This window comes from Arachis ipaensis, chromosome B08, assembly GCF_000816755.2.
Source record: "Arachis ipaensis cultivar K30076 chromosome B08, Araip1.1, whole genome shotgun sequence".
Classification (NCBI taxonomy): Eukaryota; Viridiplantae; Streptophyta; class Magnoliopsida; order Fabales; family Fabaceae; genus Arachis; species Arachis ipaensis.
Genome location: NC_029792.2, coordinates 130,196 through 149,422, shown reverse-complemented (window position 1 = coordinate 149,422; position 19,227 = coordinate 130,196). Strand labels below are relative to the sequence as shown.

At 36.4% G+C, this 19,227-nt stretch overlaps 3 protein-coding genes and 1 pseudogene across 4 annotated transcripts; 1 reads left to right on the top strand and 3 right to left on the bottom strand.

The window, feature by feature from the left end:
- LOC107614075 (pleiotropic drug resistance protein 1-like) lies at window positions 466-7,213 on the bottom strand. Of its 2 annotated transcripts, XM_016316301.2 has the most exons (23): window positions 6,618-7,212; window positions 6,406-6,526; window positions 6,204-6,292; window positions 6,034-6,118; window positions 5,762-5,921; window positions 5,581-5,657; window positions 5,321-5,377; window positions 5,112-5,202; window positions 4,738-5,039; window positions 4,366-4,647; window positions 3,792-4,269; window positions 3,591-3,694; window positions 3,350-3,506; window positions 3,144-3,260; window positions 2,901-3,055; window positions 2,484-2,816; window positions 2,118-2,408; window positions 1,961-2,044; window positions 1,748-1,881; window positions 1,400-1,627; window positions 1,140-1,311; window positions 801-1,055; window positions 466-723 (listed from the first exon to the last, which is right to left on the bottom strand). In XM_016316301.2, the coding sequence occupies exons 1-23, from the start codon at window positions 6,947-6,949 to the stop codon at window positions 466-468; spliced, it is 4,362 nt and encodes a 1,453-aa protein (XP_016171787.1). In that variant the 5' UTR covers window positions 6,950-7,212. The 2 variants fall into 2 exon arrangements, with proteins under 2 accessions (XP_016171787.1, XP_020964094.1); XM_021108435.1 differs by having other exon boundaries at window positions 4,738-5,202; window positions 6,618-7,213.
- On the top strand, window positions 8,619-11,002 carry LOC107610318 (annotated as a pseudogene).
- LOC107613568 (root phototropism protein 3) lies at window positions 11,251-14,067 on the bottom strand. The gene is made up of 3 exons (XM_016315637.2): window positions 13,623-14,067; window positions 13,110-13,538; window positions 11,251-11,983 (listed from the first exon to the last, which is right to left on the bottom strand). The coding sequence occupies exons 1-3, from the start codon at window positions 14,001-14,003 to the stop codon at window positions 11,438-11,440; spliced, it is 1,356 nt and encodes a 451-aa protein (XP_016171123.1). The 5' UTR covers window positions 14,004-14,067; the 3' UTR covers window positions 11,251-11,437.
- Window positions 15,138-18,391, bottom strand: LOC107613031 (plastidic ATP/ADP-transporter). Its single transcript, XM_016314864.2, has 5 exons — window positions 17,474-18,391; window positions 16,861-17,115; window positions 16,390-16,533; window positions 15,953-16,300; window positions 15,138-15,866 (listed from the first exon to the last, which is right to left on the bottom strand). The coding sequence occupies exons 1-5, from the start codon at window positions 18,248-18,250 to the stop codon at window positions 15,504-15,506; spliced, it is 1,887 nt and encodes a 628-aa protein (XP_016170350.1). The 5' UTR covers window positions 18,251-18,391; the 3' UTR covers window positions 15,138-15,503.

Genomic DNA, 19,227 nt, shown 5'->3' with positions numbered 1-19,227 from the left:
TTTATAAAGGTGGAAACTCAGGTGCAGTCGACTTTAGGTGAAGTTGATAGTAGAAAGCGGTTAGATGATTTAACTAATTTAACTAAATTTTTATCTAACGACTCTCAGGTATCAACTTCACGTGAAGTCGACTGCATTTGAGTTTCCACTTTTTATAAAATAATAACACAATTATTTGTTCCAAATTTTTAGGAATGAATGACTGATTTGTAATAAAACAAAAAATTAAAAATTAATTTCATGATAAAAAAATTATTAAGAATTATGATTTACAATTAAATATTTGTAAAGAATAAGTTTCTTTTCTATAAAATATTTTAGTCTTGGGTTTCCATTTTCCAAATTAAAGTACAGAGGGAAAGTACTAAGAGTTAAAACTGTACCTCCTTGAACATAAAACTAAACAAGTCTTTTATTTATACAATGTTTGACTTGAACTTGAAAGCATGTATTCTAATTTCTATTCTATCTCTTTTGGAAATTGAAGAGTTTCACAGAAACAGCAAAGATAATAGCAAAGAGCACAGCAAAAGCAACAACCAGAATTGCAGCAACTCCTACAAAATCATTTCTATAACCAAAGTATCTCTTCAGAAACTCTTCCACTGTCTCATTTGACTCAATTTTACTTGTTATGTCTCCAAATTGAGATGAAACTAATCCATATAAGGTCCAAGCCACTGGACATGCCCAATAGTACCATCTCCACCACACAGCAATGTTCTGCCATAAAAAACAGAACACCATTAGTATGTACATAATTTCCTAACATGAGATTGTTCTTTGCATTTTGTACTTACTGGTCTTGGGACAACAAATCCTGAGAAGAGATTCCAAATTGCATAGAATGCACTAGCCACAATTGAAGCAACATGTTGGTTTGGTGTTATGGCCACAGCCATCATGCCATAGAAGGTGAAGTATAGAAATGTGAAGTACATGAAGAAGAGATACCAAAAGAATTTGGATGCAACCCAATCAAATCCAATCATTGCATAAACTATGAGGCCATATGTTACAGCTTGTGCAAGAATATATGGTAGCTCTATTAGAACCTGGAGTGAAATAAAATGGATCAGGTTACATTAATTAGTACTCTCAACTCTTTAACTTCCCAAAAGATTAATCAAGTTAGTTACCTGTGCAAATGCATAGGGGAAGGCCGAATACATTCCGGCCGCCCTTTCTCTATAAAAGACAGTTCTTTCTATGGCAACCACTGGCTGAACAGAAGAAGCATTCTGGACCCCAAGGAAGAGAACAGCATTGTACATTGAACCTATAGCATTAAACAGATCCTGTTTTCTTGTCCTACAAGTTAACTCAAAGGGGATCAAATTTCTTGTCCTACAAATTTCTTGACCTTAATTCAGACTATTTAATCAATATAATAACTCACTTTTTGGATCCAAGATCCCAGAACATGGTTCCAAACATCAAAGCTACAAATGTAGTGAACAGATATCTCACTGCTGTATATGGAGGATTGCGCCAATATGACCAATGTTGTTTCCACAAACAAGCCATACATTGGATGAAAAATGGTTGTGCATATTGAGTAGGAAAGTGAAGCTCCTTGGAACCAGGAGCAGGCTTGCTCAATTCTGCCACAAGATCTTTATTTCTCCTAAGTATATATAGGCAAAATTTTTCAGCATAAGAAGTCAAGAACACAGGTTTTATAATAACATTAAGGAATATCAAAGTTGTTTAGTAGAAAAATGAGTAAGATTATAAAGTAGATTACCTATAAAGTTCTGAATTTTTATATATATCAGCAAAGTCAACATTTAAATCCATTTCTCGTGCTGGAGTTGTGATTTCCAACATCCAAGTTGCAGGGTTACATCCATCTCTGATCTTATTGACCCCTTTAACAGACTAATTAAAAGTAAAAACTATAAGCAGTTAAATAATTGTCTTTTTTGATGATCTTTGAGCTTTTTGAGACAAATCATACCTCAAAATAGTTGATGAGTTGGTAAGAATGACGGCCTAATGGGCCGACATAAATTTCTTGCCCTCCACGCTTTAATAGGAAAAGCTGCAAGAAAATTTGAAAAAATGTAGCATCTTGTTTTGTTGAACATGATTATATCTCAAATTTCAAGTCTCACCTCATCAAAAGATTCAAATATGTCAATGCTTGGTTGATGGATTGTACAAACAACAGTCCTTCCTGTGTCAACAGTGTTTCTAACTGTTCTCATAACAATGGCAGCAGCTCTTGCATCTAAACCAGAAGTAGGTTCATCCATGAAAATTATGGAGGGATTAGCCACCAATTCAACTGCTATAGTTAACCTCTTTCGTTGTTCGGTAGAGAGGCCACTCACACCAGGCAAACCAACCAAAGATTCCCTAAGAAAGTTCAACTCTACAAGTTCCATGACTTCCTCAATGAACATCTATAACAATTCATTAGTAAATATAATTATATAACTATTAACCAACTCTTAGGCTTGTGTGATACAAGTGCTAACCTTTCTTGTTTCATGATTGATTTCGGGCGATAAGCGCAGCCATGCTGAGTAAAGTAAGGATTCATAGACAGTAACATGAGGAGAATGAATATCATTCTGTTCACAGTAACCGGATATTCGAGCAAATGTTTCTTGCTTCTTAAGGTAGCCTGAGATTGTAATAGTCCCCTCAATATAACCCCCGGTCTTCCTTCCAGCCAGCACATCCATCAAAGTTGTTTTTCCAGCTCCACTTACACCCATCAAAGCTGTGAGAACACCTGGCCTGAATGCGCCGCTAACGCCTTTCAGAAGGACCAATTTCTCTTCAATCACACCCTGACTCTTCATTTCCTGCATTGTAGAACAAACCAGACTTTTAAGACAACGTGTATTTTAAGTTCTTTAATCCAATATCTACACTGAAAATTTAGTGACCTGTGGCATGTCCACTGAATATGTGATTTCATCAAAGATGAGAGAATGTGGTTCAAATGGAAGAACCATTCCTCTTTTTCTCTTGTCAACTGCAGCCTCTGGCCTAATTGATGCAGACCTTGAAGTTGAAGATATAGTTTCTGTTCTGTTGTCACCTGCACAATAATTGAAAGCTTTTTCCAGAATCCAAAAGACTTGATAAGAATCATGATGAAATCCACATACATATGCATGTATACTCACCTATCTTGATCTTGCTACTAGGTGAAGTGCTTCCTCTGAGTGTCAATTCAAGGCCTTCTTGATCATACTTGTTTCCAAGAGATCCTTCTGAGATGATAGCTTGCGGCTTCTTCAGGGCTGCAGAATCATTAGAAGAGAATATATAAGAAAGTTATAGTAATCATTTGGTGCAACAAGATTAAAGCATTGTGGAGGAAGATACTGACGGTTGAGATAAGTGAGAGCGAGAGTGAAAGTGATGTTCAACAGAAGAACAAATCCAAACAATGCCACAACCCCAATCCAATACCAGTATGCATGAATGAAGAATCCACGTGACTTCAGAATCTCAACTCCAAGTGGATCAGTTGAGTTTGGAAGAGCCTGCTTAAGAAAACACATTGCATGTAGTAGCTATTCTATAGTCTGAATAGACATAATTTGTAGTTCAATAATTCAGGAACTTACATGGTTCCAACTCTTGCCAAGGAACTCATTCACCATTATAGCATTCTGCTCATACATTATAGGTGAGATCCAGTAACCCCATATCCACCATTTCTTGATATCCTCTGTGTTATTAAGGGACAAAACAAAAAGCAAACCATTAAGAGTGAAATCAACTCTTTATATGATCATGAATAGTTTGCACTTTGCAGATTGCTGTACCTCTTGACAAGATGAATCCACCCAATGTTAGAAGAGTGACTATTGCAAATGATCCAAATGTGTTGGCAACAATCATGTTCCTGCCAATTGCTGCAATGGAACGAAATAGAGCAGAAGCCATTTGGCCAAGTAGGAACAACAGAAGATACTGCTTCAAGAATCTGTATATATTTGGGTCAAATCCAATAACATAGTAGGTGAGTGATACCCAAACAACAACTTCAACCAATGTGACAGGGATTTTAAGGATCCAACTGGGAATAGCATAGGCCCATGCAGGGTAAAATAGATGATCACGTTGCTTGTAAAAAATTGGAAGCTTCCCAATAGTCATGGAGATATCAGCCATCCCATTAAACAAGATCATTACTACAGTGAAGAAAAGTGCTCCGGTGTAAACTCCACCATGATCCACTGAATCGTGATGCATCTCAGTTCTAAGGAATACTGTCATTGTAATCACAGCCATTGCTGCGAGCTAATGGCAAAAAGAAGAAAAACAAGAGGTGAAACTCAATGAATGAATCAATCAATCAATCAAAAACAGCAACATTTAAGGCTTTGTAAGACCAACCAGAGATATCTTGAAGATGTAAACAAATGAGTTCCTCTTCATAAGAAGATACTCTCTTGAGAAGTTAGCTTTCAGAAGCTCCTTTTTGCTAACTCCATACTTGTCAGTTGTTAATGCAGCAGGGTGGTTCTTTGTCTTATCAAATGGAACTGCTAACTCATCTTCAATTTTCCTTCCTACATGGAAGCTTTTAAATGCCTCAGAAAATTCATTAGCCGTTACAAAACTATATGCCTTCTCCTTGTGCATCCAATACTGTTCCTGATCCTTTCTAGAAGTTACCTGCAGGAATAGATAGATACATATATATTTCCACATATCTTATTCAAAATTTCATAATTAAGTATGGAAGGAATGTAAAGATTGGCCTACTTCTTGAAGGAAGTCTGCTATGCCTTTCCTCTCAGGGCATTTGAATCCCATGGACTCGAAAAATTCGAGGACAAGCTCTCGGGGTCCATGGTAGACTATTTGGCCATCTGAGAGGAGGATAATGTCATCAAAAAGCTCATATGTCTCTGGCTCTGGTTGCAATAAGGCTATCACTGCAGTTCCCTTTAGAATATGAACAATTTGTCTAAGGCATTTCATAATTTGAACAGTTGTGGAGCTGTCTAGCCCAGTAGATATGCCATCCATGAACAACGCTTTCGCTGGCCCAACCAACATCTCCCCTGCAAATAATTCACATAAAAGTTGAAACAGAATTACACACAAAATTGATGGACTAAGAGTTTGATCACTACCTGTGGTAACACGCTTTCTTTGTCCTCCGGATATACCACGCAACATTTCATCCCCTACTAGAGTATCAGCACATATTTCTAAATCCAAGATCTGTAAATCACAAATTAGATAAATAGTAGAAACCATAAAGACAGTATTTGTGTTTTTGATGATGCAATATTGTGAGAAATCAGAACTCAGAACTACTTGAAGTAGTTGAAGATGTCACCTTTAGTATATATTCTGTTATCATCTGGTTTGCTTCCTGGCCTTCAGATGCTGTTGCCTAGTATTATTAGAAAGCCAATAAGATCAAAAGGTTGTGTATCAATCAAAATGAATGGTTTAACTGAACTTAGGAGGGAAGAGTATGGTTAAGGTGGTAATGTATAATAGAATCAATTGCTGAAGTTCATCTCTAGAGAAATAGTAATGCTTGCTAAGTTGATATGCAGATTTTCCAGTGTTCATGGAGTTAGTTCCTTTCACCTTCATGTATATATCGATATCTCGGTCGGGTTTAATTTTTGCTGCTATCTCTCTTCTTGATAGTTCAGAAAGCAAGTCTGCACATGGCAAAATGTAATTATAAGTCATGCTTAGACTACAGTTTACAGATTTGGAAGCTATCTTCTTCAACAAGAACAATTTAAGGTAAAATTCGACTAACCGAATCTTGAACCAACCCCTTGACACCTTGCTGAGAAAGCCAAGGTTTCCCTCACAGTCATTTCTCCAATATGAACATCATTCTGGCTAATGTATGCTGCAGTTCTTTGAGGTACAAACTCATTCATTTCATGGCCATTATAGGTAACTCTGCCACTAACCTACAGCATATTTTTCAGCAAAAAATGGATAGAAGGTGAGCAATAATCATGGTTTGGTTAGATTATCTGATTGATGCATACATGAAGAAAAACATGAAAGAAGCACTTTAACCTTAAGATCCAGACCAAGCTTTCCTGCCAGAGCCAAAAGGAGTGTGGTTTTTCCAGAACTTGGAGGGCCTAAAAGCAATGTCATCCTGAAAATGAAAACAAAATGTAATGGTGAATAGGAAGATGAATAAAGTTTGAGCTTCAGGATTTCAATTAGTCATATCTTCTTACCTACAAGGTCTTACAATTCCACTAACATCTTTAAGAATGGTGACTTGCTTCTTTTTGCTTGAAAGGATATGGAGATAATTCAAATAACTCTGGAAGATTAAAAATTTCAGAATAAGTACAAATCTTACACAAACTAAAACCAACAACAATCTTGATTGAAGCATCAAAGGAAAGAGAGATTTAGAAATCACACGTGGTTTACCTCAACTATATTAACAATGAAGTTAAAAAACGTGGGTAAGGCTCTGCTGCCAACATGAGCTTCTGCCTCAACATTTAGATGCTCAAACCTGGCTTCAATTGTTGGAATATGGATTCCAACTCTAGAAAATATTCAAAGGAAAGTTTTGCAATTTAAAACTGTTGAAGAAAATAAAAGAGAAGACAATCTTTAACAATGGATATTATATATACCTATCAATTCTTTCCCTCAACTTCAACAGAAACTTCTCATTATCCTCTTCAGCAGCACCTACCAACCTTTGCAACACTTTCTTTCTTTCAAGTGTTCCAATATCAGTGACATCAATCTCACTCACCTCACCATTTGATGCAGTTAACAAGCCTCTTTTTAAACGATTGTAAGTAGGGAGTTTCTCAAGTGCAGCCCATTTGAGAGCTTCATCATCATCCACTACTTCATGTGAAGACTTAGAGAAAATAGTGTCCTTTGCACTGTTTCTCCAAAATGAAGAACTGCTTGCTCTTAAGCTGCTTGCAGCTTTATACAGATCACCACTTTCCATTCTCTAAGAGATTTAATCTGCTTATCTTTTAATAACTGTCTAGTTTATCCATTTATCCATGCTACTATTATTCCAAATTTTGATCTAAACCAAAGAATGGTATTATCACTTAAAGAGCAAGGAGTGTGAAATTCAGAACTGAAATTTATAGAATAAATGGAGGGTGATTCCTGTAGCATGATAGTGTTGAAAGTATTTACCTGCAGTATCTAATATCTACAAGTAGTTGACTTTAAGTTCATCACAGTATTTAATTTACTTGGATGAAAGCAAGATTAGTAGATTAGTGAATACAAAATGCTTGTTTGTCAGCATGTAATCGATTATATGTAGTAGTCTATGTCTTGCAAGTCAAGTTATTACAACTTTGTTTCAATGTTTCGTATTTCATATGACTTGTTCTTACACTTAGATTTTGATACATTGTGTTGTCACCTGTTTTATTCGCTATAAGGAAAACCACCAGAGTTAATGGACTTGAAAATTTTGATAATCAACGATAATAAGAAAAGATTTGGTGGTAGGTAAGTAAATATTATTATCCACCAAGTAATATAGATGCATTTTGAAGTGGTGAAACTTGCACGTGCCTCGTTAGATGCATGATGCACACATGCACATTTGTCACACTCACATAAGATCCTCGTTTTATTTTACTAAAGAAATCAGGATTAGTTTTCTGTCCATTTTTATGTTTATTAAAAGGAGAAAAAGTATAGAGTACTAATATATAATAATTAATTATTATATTTTAAACATATATATAAAGAGACACATTTAAAAAATATATTTATAAAGATATTTTTATTAGACACAGTTATAAAAAAGACATTTTTATTAAATATATTTATAAAAATACTTTTATTAAACACATTCATAAACAAGAATTGACATGTTGGCAGAAATGTTGTTGGCAGAAATATTGTTGACAATACTACAATATTGAAATTATTATTTTGTGTGTGGGACCTGACACCAATTTATTTTCTGAAGCATACCTTGAGCTAAATGGCGGAAACGGAAATTATTTTTGATATTGGGGTGGAAATGGGTTTTTTTAAGATTATGGATGGATAAGGGTGTTATTCTTAAATGTGGAATTTTTTTGTTTAAAATATGGAAATCGGACCCTCCAATTTGTTTGGGAATAAAAATCAGACCATCCAATTTATTAGAAATAAAAATCGGACCCTCCGATTTTTGATTTTTTTATAAAAAAAATTACAACAAACAAATCGGACCCTCTGATTTGATATTAACAAAATTTTAAAAACTAACTTACAAAGTAATCGGACAGTCCAATTACTGAATCCCATATCAAAATAAAAACACATGTACCACGAACAGAATTGCATTGCACACGTTCATCTTCCATAGTAAAATTTAGGGGTGTGCATGGTCCGGTCCGGCCCGAAGACCCGGCCCGGTCCCGAACATTTTAGAGACTAATTTGATGTGATTTCATCGGGTCTAGGGTCGGGTATGGGTCTCAAAAGTAGACCCGGTCATTATTTCGGGTCGGATCCGGGCCATAGCTCGGGTCACCCGAAATCGGCCCGGTGGCCCGGTCATCATACACAATTAATATTTTGTGTTATTAGTGATGGATGATAGCTATTATTATGTGAACTCTCTCTCTCTCTCTCTAATAAGAATGTGTATGAAACTATAATGTTGCTTCTTTTGTGGATGAACTATTAAGGGGGAGGTTTGACAGTGTTGAGCAATCTAAGGATATTGCAGAGGCAAGTCTGTAAGAGGAAGAAGAATAAGCTGGAATTCTTAGTCCCATGGTGGGATTTCCAATTGGGTATCTCTGTAAACCAATTCCTCTCCATTTTTGCCTCTTCAAATTCAGACTTTAGGTAGGTACATTAATTTAATTTTTTGTTTTTCCAAGTATTCCTTACTTTGTTCTTTTAGCATTGTGATATGTAACTAATGAACAAATAATATTTGTTGCTGCAATCCACAGGCACAGGGCATTTTCATTTTTGTTTTCTGAAGGGGAAAACCATGAACTGAATGCTTCACAAATAGTGGATTCCCATTCTTTTCCACAGCACTTCATTGGGCTCAAAGAAAAAGTTGGCCTTGCTCCAGCTGCAATTGTAGAATCTCGAAGGGAACCTTTCGATGTATTGGCTTTAAGACATCTCGATTATAATAACAAGAAGGCGAGGCCTATCTCTCAAGCAATAGGTTAGTATATGATCATTAACTGTTGGAACAAGTTTGAGTTAATTAGTACTTTCCAAGTACTTTCCAAGTTTGAGTTAATTAGAATTTTGATTTCTCTTCAGTATCTTCGAGAAAAGTAAATGCCAATCTACTGAAAGAAAATGAAGACCCGGAATTCGTTAAGAACCCCTACCAAGCCATTGTCATGGCAAGAGATTCTCTGAAGCAAAGAGAAGAAGCTACTAAAATGCAGACAGAGATACAGAAACTAGATAATGAAGTGGATGAACTGAAGCTCAAAAATGAGGAAGAGAAGCTCGTTATTGAAGACCTGGAAATGACACTCATAAGACGAAGGAGGAAGGCAGAAAAATGCAGACGGTTAGCGGAAGCTCAATCTTCTTATAGGAGCATGCTAGAGAAGATGATTAGAGATACCATGCACCAGTAAGACACTAACCAAAATTTATTTTTCCATAGACATAGTTTATCATTATTCTATGGATGATCATAATTTATATGGAGTTCTTATAAGCAAAATTTATGATATGGTTGTATGCCATGATAATGACAATTAAAATTACTACTCATGTAGGAGTGTCATGTACAAGGAACAAGTAAGACTGAACCAGGCTGCAACTAATGCACTAATGGCTAGACTTGAAGCTCAGAGGGGGATTTGTGATGCTGCAGAGAGAGAGCTTCATAAGAAGTTTAGACAAAAAGAAGAGGTAGAGAATCAGATAAGATCTACATGGGATCAAGGAAGGAAGAGGTCCAGAATAGATGATACCAACTTTGAAGGAAGAAGAGATAGTAATCAAGCTCTCTATTTGCCTGGGATCAGGCCAAGAACACCATTGCACAAGGAGCTCAGACTGTTCTTGGAAGAGGAACAAAGGACATCTGAAGCTGGCTTATCCGCAAATGAAGAACAAAAGCAAGAAGTAAAAGAAGAGGAAGCAAGAATCGGAAAAGAGAAGCTGGAGGAGCATGCCGGATCAGTTGTTGAATTGGATGGAGAAGACTCAATTGAGAATGGAGTTAAGAATCTTGAAATCAATGAATGCAAGAGAAAAGTCTATGAAATTGAAACTGAGGAAGAAGATGAGGAAATCAGGAGGCAGCGTGGGAAAGGAAACGTTGAGAAGTGGCTTCAAATGCTTTTAGAGAAGAGTCCAGAAGCACTGGATCCGGAACCATTCAAGACAAATGAAGATGCTCATGGTGGAACTCAAGATATAATAATCCAAAAGTTGAATCAGGTTTTCCCACAACTGGACTTGAAGATCTCCAAGGTTTCAGATTCTGATGACAATGAGAAGCAGCTTCAACTTCCTCAGGATAGAACAGAATGGGAAGCTGGAAGATCTATGGCAGCGGGAAACAAAAATTACTCTGAAGAAACTTGCATAGGTAGTGAAGGAAATAGAACTCCCAACTTTGATAAGGTGATGGAAAGTAAGGAACAGAAGAAGGGAAAAAGGCTTGTTAGATCAGAGAGTGCTGGTACCTTGAGGCGAATCCCATCATCACCATTGCTTCTTGGGATGAAAAAAGGCGTCGAATGCATTCGGAAGAAGTCCTTTAAGTGGTGATGATGATGAGGATCTTGCTGCGAAAAACATCTTGTTTAGATCATGTTTGGGTTTGCATTAGTCTATGCATAATGCAGTTGCCTTTATGTTTACTTGATTTTTCTTTTTTTCCTTCTCAATTTGTGTGATGCTGCCTGAATAAGTGAGTGGCCCAAAAAAGAAATTAAAGGAGAGAAAAACTTGTAAAAATGTAAGCATTCTATTGTTTGATACTTTGATTTGTGTATAAGATTCTTTTATTCATAGTTGTCAAATATATGTGAGAATGTATAAACGGCTTCTTGTTTTTGCCGCAAGATTCATATTTCTCTTTCTTACAAACCTGATAGAAAGTTGAAACACACATCTGCTATAGTAACTTGATTACTTGATTCACCTTTCTCTTTATCAGACAGAGAGAAATGACCTTGATTGTTCTTCTATACATTGTTTATCAAATCTAACTTAGCACATAATAATCTTGATGGAGCTGGTTGAAAACATATGATTCTCGAAATTTATGTGTAACCTGGATATATATAGCTAGAGAACTTTGATATGCTCACATCTTTTATCTTTATTAAATATACTTCAGATTCGATATTACATTATTTATTTCTGATGCCTAAGTCAAACAAAAGAACATGGACATTAAACTATACTAGTTAATCAGATTAATTAATATATAACAACCTCAAATGTATGTTTATCAGATTCATTATTAACATTTTCAGGAGGTAGATTTCCTCCACTTGTGAGGAGTCATAACACCTAACACACCACTTTTTAAGTCCATTGGCGTTTCCCTTCCAAACCTGCCACTCTCTTGTTCCATAATCTTCTCTACCTCTCCCACAATGCTGCTGCTTCTATTACCAATACCAAACTTCTTCAACTTGAAGAACAAACCTTTCTTCTTCTCCACCATTCTCTCCAGCTGCACCTGCATTGCATTGCACTGGTTTTGCAGCCTATAAACCTCTTCTTTCAGCTTCCTTATCTCGATCTGCTGAGCACTCATTTCGCGCTTTGACAGGCACCGTAAAGGCGTGTCTAAGCTGCCATTGCAGGGGCTCCTGAGGCCACTGAAGGAGCCACTACTCCAGTCCAAATGGCGGTTTAGCTTAGTTTGTTCAGAGAAGAGAACTTGAATAACAGCTCTCACAGGTAATCGTTCATTTTGAGCTGCATGAAGTGAGGCCTCTGGTGTGAGTTTTCTGCTATCAATAAGCCTACACAGACCCTTCCTTTCTTGCTTTGCCACACTTGGATGTGCCTATAACACACAACACAAGTTCATTATTTCAACATTGGAACATTAACATGACACAAGCAGCCAAAAAAAGAGAAAGATCAAAGCAAGAAAAACCACAATGTCCATATTATTACATATAATGTACCTTAAAAACAGTTCATATTTTCTTCACTTCTTTATCTTTATTTCCTTTTTATTCTCCTGACTTTTCACCTATGAAAGTCTTTGGATTTTATCTAATTTGGTAATGTTTGTTACACATATATCTCATGATCACCATGTACAACTAACTACTACAAGTCAATATAAAAGTCAATACCTGTAATTATGTAAGTATCATGCAGTACAATCTAAGCAAAAGTGCAGGTAGGTACTGATAATAAAGTGGAAAGGATTGTTTTATTCAAATAACATAGAAGAAGAGACTAATGAATGGAGTAACACTAACCATTCATGAATTGAATAACATTATTATAAATGTATATACAAGTTTCATATAGCACAGATAAAAGAAGGGGGAATAAGACAAGATTCTAATAATCCACCTATTTCCATGCATTACTATTTAATACTATCTGGACAACAGAAAAGACAAATGGAGATAAACGTTGATTAAACCAAGTATAACTATAGCCCCACATAGGTCATTCACTAAGAATAATGTTTGTCACACACACACCTTCACTCACATCTGATCTCTTCACACATGTCTTAGATTTCTAGCCCTACCAAAAAAATTTTACTCTCCTGGCCTGCATTATGATGTTGCCAACTCATACATTGGTTTTTAGTTTACTCTTTTAATTCTTCTCTGAAGAACACCTCATCTTGCTAGTAACAACACATGAAACATTTCCCTGGCTATGACATTCATCCAGATTCCATAATGAGCATACAAATCCCGGAACAAAACAAGAACAATGCATAACACTGCATTTTGGTACATTGAGAGATAAATCTGTTTGAAAAAAGAGATTAAGGCAAACAAAATTTCTGTCCACTCAAATATATGAACAAGTTTTCTTTATTTTCTTTATCTCTACTGTCTAAGTATCAACCAATTAATTTGTGTCCCACCAATTCAGCCACTGATAACAAGACATTAATTTGTGACTAATTGATAAAAAGTGAGAGAATAAGAAGTTACTTTGAGATAAGTATCAATGGCTCTGTACAAGCCATCATCAGTGGCTCTTGCATGAGTTGGAAGAGCTCCGGCGAGTGCAACAAACTCAGACAAGGTGAGATTAGCATCTAAAGCAGCCTCAGCAAGGTAGGAATCAATCAACTTAGCCACCTTAACCAAAGCAGCACCACTCTTAACACCTTCATGGTCCAAGCACACGAACCTCTTCACCAACCTTATCACAATCTCAACATCAAGCAGTGTCCCACAAGTGTGGCTAAACGAAGGTATCATAAGCTCCTTCAATGAAGCCTGGTCTAGCTGCCATGAAATCCGCTTCTCAAGCTCTAACCTGTAACTTCCCTCAACCCCAACCATGTTAGCTGTTCTTAGGAGCCTCAGGAGGAAGTTGCATGGAATGGAATCTTTCTCTGGTGGAAGAACACCAACCTGTGTTGCATGTACAAATATGAATAAGTATTGAATACAATACAGTAGTATTTGATGTATATGGTATTAGAGTTAGAGACTAACCAAGGTTTCAACAAAGAACCTCTTCTTTAGCCATGAAGCTGTGACACTCTCCGGTGATGTAAGACGATCCTTGTTATCAGAAAAGATGTCAGTTGAAGAAGAAAGGTCAGGGAGCCATTTGGAAGCATAATGAGTTATGATTGATCCTATCAAATCAGAACGAACACCTTTTTGCTTGATTCCTGAGAGGGTCTTCACGAAGTAGTCCATGTCCAGAATGCATGCATCATCAAACCAGCAATGCGTTTCTTCTTCTTCTTCTTCATGATGTTGGTGGCAGGAATGGTTGTCATTGTTCATCATTACTGCAGTGTTAAGGAACTTGTTGGCTCTGGTTTTTGTCTCAGTGGTTGAAGAAGCGTTATAGTTATTATAGTCCATGAATTGAAAGTGATATGAGCAAGGTTGAAACAAATGATGTGGACAATTTAACCATGCATTAAAGTTATTAAAATATACTCTTTTAGTATAGCTCTCTTTGGTAGTAATAAACAAAAAAATCAAGGTTTGTTGATTAGTGTAGAACCATTATTTGATTAGTAATGGAGATAGTAATAATGTTGTATAATTTAATCTCCCTTAAAGAAGTGGTTATGTTAAAGTGAGTGCAAATAGAAAGTCAGCTTGCAAAACAGTGAGATGAGTAAGTGTACGGTTTGTCAAAATTAGAAGTAAGAATCTGATTGCATTATTATATATAAAAATATGAAATGGTTGCTTTGGCAATTGGCATTGCTCAACATAATTGAGAAAGAGCTGTTGGAGGAAGGAGAATTAGGACCACTGGTATCATATTTTATTCTATCCTTATGACAGACACACACACCAAATTGCTTATATATATATATATATATGCTGCATGGAAGAGAGAAGAACAAAAATAATAATAATAATGCAGCCTCTAAGTTGAAAAGGACCTGAAAGAGACACAAATTTTGTTGTGTGTATAATATATTTATTTACATACCATAACCATATTGTAGAGGAAAAGAGTGAGAGCACTGAATGATGGAAGCTAAAAGGAAGGAACAGAAATCTGAGAGGGTCCCATTTCCCAATCAAAAAGGTGCATGTTACTGTTTTGTTTTGCATCCCAACGAGGCTCGTGAACCTTCACTATTTGTTCTTTTCAATCAAGACAACTCTACCCTCTCACTGCCATTGCCAATTTGCCATGGACCCCGCTCAATTTCTGATTACACACTGATACATACCTTGCAAATATTTTAGAATAAAACTGTCAGGGTATTTGCCTAAAGACAAGAATTTGAATGGAACATGTTGTCAACTGGGAATTATATATTAATTCTATGTTAAGATAAACCACCAAGTGGGAAATGTGAGTGAATTGTTACAATTAGCATTTATGTTAATAGTGTGGTCCTGAAGAAGAAAAGCCTCTCTCTGGGCCTGTCATGTTACAAAGTGGACACACTTTATAACTTTATGGGCTTCATGTTCTTCATAGACTAAGAGACAAAACTGAACACACAGCCCAACATTGGATCCATAACTGTGAGATGAAATTCCATCCAAAATTGACAAAAATTATTGTATAAAAAACAAAAGAAGAAAAATCCAACAGCTAGATGCTAGACTTGCAAACAAATTCATTCTTTCATTTTTCTTTTTAACACAAAAATAAAGTCGGATTCTATAAAGTAGAAAGGCTTGGTAAAACTAAAATCATAAAAGAGAACAACCCCACTTGCCTATGGGAACCAAAAAATTTAATGGGACTTGAATAAAAGTGACAAGCTAACTTATTGTATAGGCAATTAAATAGCCTACAACAAGTAGTTTTCCCCTTAACACTTTCTCAAGGGTTCTACTTCTTATTCTTTCTGCTTGCAATTCAACAGAAAGAAGCACTGCATTGGTTTAAAGGCCGCGAGGGGTTGAAGGACTGCTTGAGGTGTCACCACCGCCAACCGGATTCAATGGCGAAATGCTTGGAAGAGAGCCATTCCCACCCTCATTGTCGGCCACCACTGGTATCTTAACTGCAGCTGCTCTTTCCATCTCTTTCTCAAGCTCTTCTTCTCGGCGCAGGGCAGTGAATTGGGTGTCCAAGGATTTGGCTGCTGCTAACCATGCAAGAACAATCACCAGAAGCACTCCTCCAAGGTATGGGGTTGAATTCGCCAACGAGCCAAAACTCAATATCATAAACTGCTGAATTAGAGCGCCTCCGGACTTCCCCAAGGGGTTGCATACAACATCAATGGCTGCCTTTCCTTTGACCTGCAACAAGAAATTCAACAATGGTTAATCAAATGCGGGCAGATACTTTATAAAATCAAAACATATCTGAGTGTAGAAGTCCAAACCTTGGTATCCTCATCCAATGGAATGTAGGCCATTTCTTTGCATGGATCGAATAAACTGTACTTAGCACTCTTGCTGAATATGTTTTGCAATGCACCGACGTATACAGCAGCTAGCAGTGGAGTCATTCCAAACTTCGCAATAACAGGTGCAACCGGGCCTCCGAATAAAATAAGAGAGAAGAAAGCAACTCCTGTCAAAAGCAGGACAGTAGGGGTGATCTTGGCAGCAACTCCCCATCCGTACCTGTCAAATATAAATTGGCTCACAAGCATCATTGTGAATGTGGCAATTCCAGTTGCGGTTGAGAAGTCACCCATAAATGATGAGTACTCGTTCGGGCTAGGAAACTGCACAATTTGCATAGTTGAGTGTGAGAGAGAAATAGCAGAGTAAAATGGCCAGTAATAAAACCAAAAGCAAGACAAATTTACATTACCTGAGCTTTGAGCTTTGATTTCCATGTAACCTCAACAAGGTTAATGCTAATTCCGTATGCAACCACCAAAGTCGCAAGATCTCTTATGTATTTTGAAGACACCAGGAATTTTATGCTCTCCATTGTTCCCATTTTTGGCTTTTCCTGGAAAATAAAATGCATAACAAGGTTTAATATCATGTTATACGAACAAAAGATTCAGAATTTCTTATATTCAGACATATATAAGATAAAAGAACAAAAAGTTATGTTTAATACTATATCAAGACAGAAAATACAAAACGAGGCAATGAAGACACAGACTTAATAAAAAAAAAATTGGGACTTTGTCTCTGTTCATTGTCCATAGTTTTTGGGTGGAGGTAAAATTGGGCAAATTTTGCTTTTAAACAGAGACATTTTATCTTCTGTATTTCCATCCTGAAACTGAAACAGATACCAGACATAGCCAAAGGGATAACACAAATTTACCTTCTTCTTCTTGCTCCGTTCAGGAAGAGGAACATAGTTATTCACCCACCAATACAAGAAGCAGATAGCAAATCCCATACCAACAACTATGCTCATCATTGCTTTTAGAGAGATGGCCCAACCATCAACTCCAGGACCTAAATTTTGCCTCAGATTAGAGAAGTATTTCACTGTCCGGCCAGAGAACACGAGGGCTACATTGGCCCCTAGCCCAAATAGTGGATAAAATCGTTTCGCTTCGTCAACTGTAGTTATCTGCAGGGGAGAAGAAAAGCAAAAGCTTCTCATTAGCACATAGCATTCTAACCGGAAAAGAGTTCTATGCATATGAAACAACCACCTATCAATCATTATTAGATGAAAATGAATCAAAACCAGCGTACATATGCCAAACATGAAGATGAAAAAAAAATTAAAATAAGACAATCAATCCAACAACCAAACCTAACTAAAATACGCAACGTTTAGGATGCCAGAATCACAAAACATTATTGCATGATAACGATATTAAGTACCAACAAACACACTGTAACAGGATACAGAATCAAGCTAAAGACCAATTAACATCTAACAAAATCAGGTAAGAATTCAAGCAATGGAATTATATCTATACCTGATTGGCAAAACCCCAAAAGAGCACGGAAATGACCACACTCCCCCACAATTCAGCCATGACATAGAACAAACAGAAACTCCATATTCTCATAATTGCAAGGGGGCCAAGAAACCTTGGTCCAAGGATGTTGAGAAGCTTGTCCGCAAATGCCTCAGGGTGGATGTAGTTGCTGAGAGGGTACAGGACAAAACCAAAGGCACCAAAGAATGCAATAAATGGAAGAATAACAGAATAAAAGAGTGCTTGTTTTGACAAAACATTAGCCAACTTAGTATACAGCAACATGAACCCAACGGCCATGGGAAGGTTCACCCATGTCTTCAGAAATGGTATAATCTCCGCACTGCTACCTCTAGCAGTGACAACAAGAACATCCTTCGTGTCCCTGAGGATTGTGTAATTGAAAAGGATGCAAAAGAACATCATCCCCAATGGTATAATCTTCTTCAAGGTGGCAACTTCAACACCCAAAATCTTTGGCTTGTTCTCTGATTCAGTACTTTCAGCAAACAGTGGCTGCCCATCAGCTGAAGCTGCAGCTTCGGCCCTGCATACGAACAAATTCTTGCCCTTTTGGCCAAAGGTGTTGGCTTTTAAGGCAAATCCATTGAGTTGTTTTGGGATTGGTGTAGCTGTGAGGGGAGAAAACCCATCAATGATTTTGGGCTTCGGAGTGAAAAATCGATGCTTTAAGTTCTGGGGTGTTTGTAGGAGCCTGTTCCTGGGGTTTGTAGGAAGGGAGAGAAGCCCTCTGGTCTGAAGAACAGCCTCCATGTCTCTCTCTCTCTCTCTTCTCTCTCTCTCTCTAGAGAGACAAAGATAAGAACGTAAGCGCAGAGATAAGGTGGCTCTGGAGAAGAGAAGAGGAGATTGGAGAAGAAGATTATGTTCTGAATAACAAGAGAAGAAGGCACAGAAACAAATATCTTCCCTTTTATATATTATACGCTCATAAGAATCTACCAAACCCTTGAGCTCTCAGGGTTCAGTCAATAAATTTAATTAAATTAAATTAATAAAATATATAGAATACTTACATGCGGAAAAAAGGATCAATTCAATCTTAATTTAATATTATTATATGGTAAAGTATTAAATTAATTCATTAGGTTTGGCCTAATTTTGTTTTTACTTTTAAGGTGTAAAATAGTTTATTTGAATCTAAAAAAATTTTATTTCGCATCAATATAGTCCTGCTGTAAAGTTAAAATTAAATAATTAACGAAATTTAATTTTCAAGTCTAGTCTGTTACTTAAGAGAGTTTCTACCATAGAGGTGATGATGGCCTTGTCTTTATTGTTGCCGTCGAATTTTTTAGCAAAACCTGAATTTTGACGATGTTCTTCATGTGCTTGAACCAAGATTAGGCCTGCGGAGATGCATCTGCAAGGTTATACATATTTTCTATAGTCATGTAAGACATTTCTTAATTATTTAATCTTGAATTTACGGTAGAATATTACGACTATATTAAAACTAAATGAAATTTTTTTAGATTTAAATAAGACACTTTAAATTTTAGAGACTAATACATAATTAAAACTTTTATAACTTGAAAACAAGGTAAATAAATAAATAAAACTTAAAAATTATATTTAATTAGTTTAACTTTGGTGAATTTAGAAATCTTCAATATAGTCAAACATACTTGAACTTTTTAGCTGGATTAACTTTAATATTACTCGTAATTTTTTTAATATATTATATTATTATTATTTTATTTTATAATTTAATTAAAAAATATAAACTT

Bases quoted from the DNA above. Each gene is read 5' to 3' on its own strand.
- LOC107614075 (XM_021108435.1), bottom strand. From the start codon at position 6,949: ATGGAAAGTGGTGATCTGTATAAAGCTGCAAGCAGCTTAAGAGCAAGC. The intron at 6,527-6,617 runs GTATATATAATA...AATATTTTCTAG, and splicing joins TTGAGGGAAAGAATTGATAG to AGTTGGAATCCATATTCCAA. The intron at 3,261-3,349 runs GTCAGTATCTTC...ATGATTCTGCAG, and splicing joins CGCTCTCACTTATCTCAACC to CCCTGAAGAAGCCGCAAGCT.
- LOC107613568 (XM_016315637.2), bottom strand. From the start codon at position 14,003: ATGGACTATAATAACTATAACGCTTCTTCAACCACTGAGACAAAAACC. The intron at 13,539-13,622 runs GTTAGTCTCTAA...CATGCAACACAG, and splicing joins GGTTCTTTGTTGAAACCTTG to GTTGGTGTTCTTCCACCAGA. The intron at 11,984-13,109 runs GTAACTTCTTAT...TGTGTGTTATAG, and splicing joins CCATTGATACTTATCTCAAA to GCACATCCAAGTGTGGCAAA.
- LOC107613031 (XM_016314864.2), bottom strand. From the start codon at position 18,250: ATGGAGGCTGTTCTTCAGACCAGAGGGCTTCTCTCCCTTCCTACAAAC. The intron at 17,116-17,473 runs GTATAGATATAA...TCTCCCCTGCAG, and splicing joins TTTGGGGTTTTGCCAATCAG to ATAACTACAGTTGACGAAGC. The intron at 16,301-16,389 runs GTAATGTAAATT...CAAATTGTGCAG, and splicing joins AATCAAAGCTCAAAGCTCAG to TTTCCTAGCCCGAACGAGTA.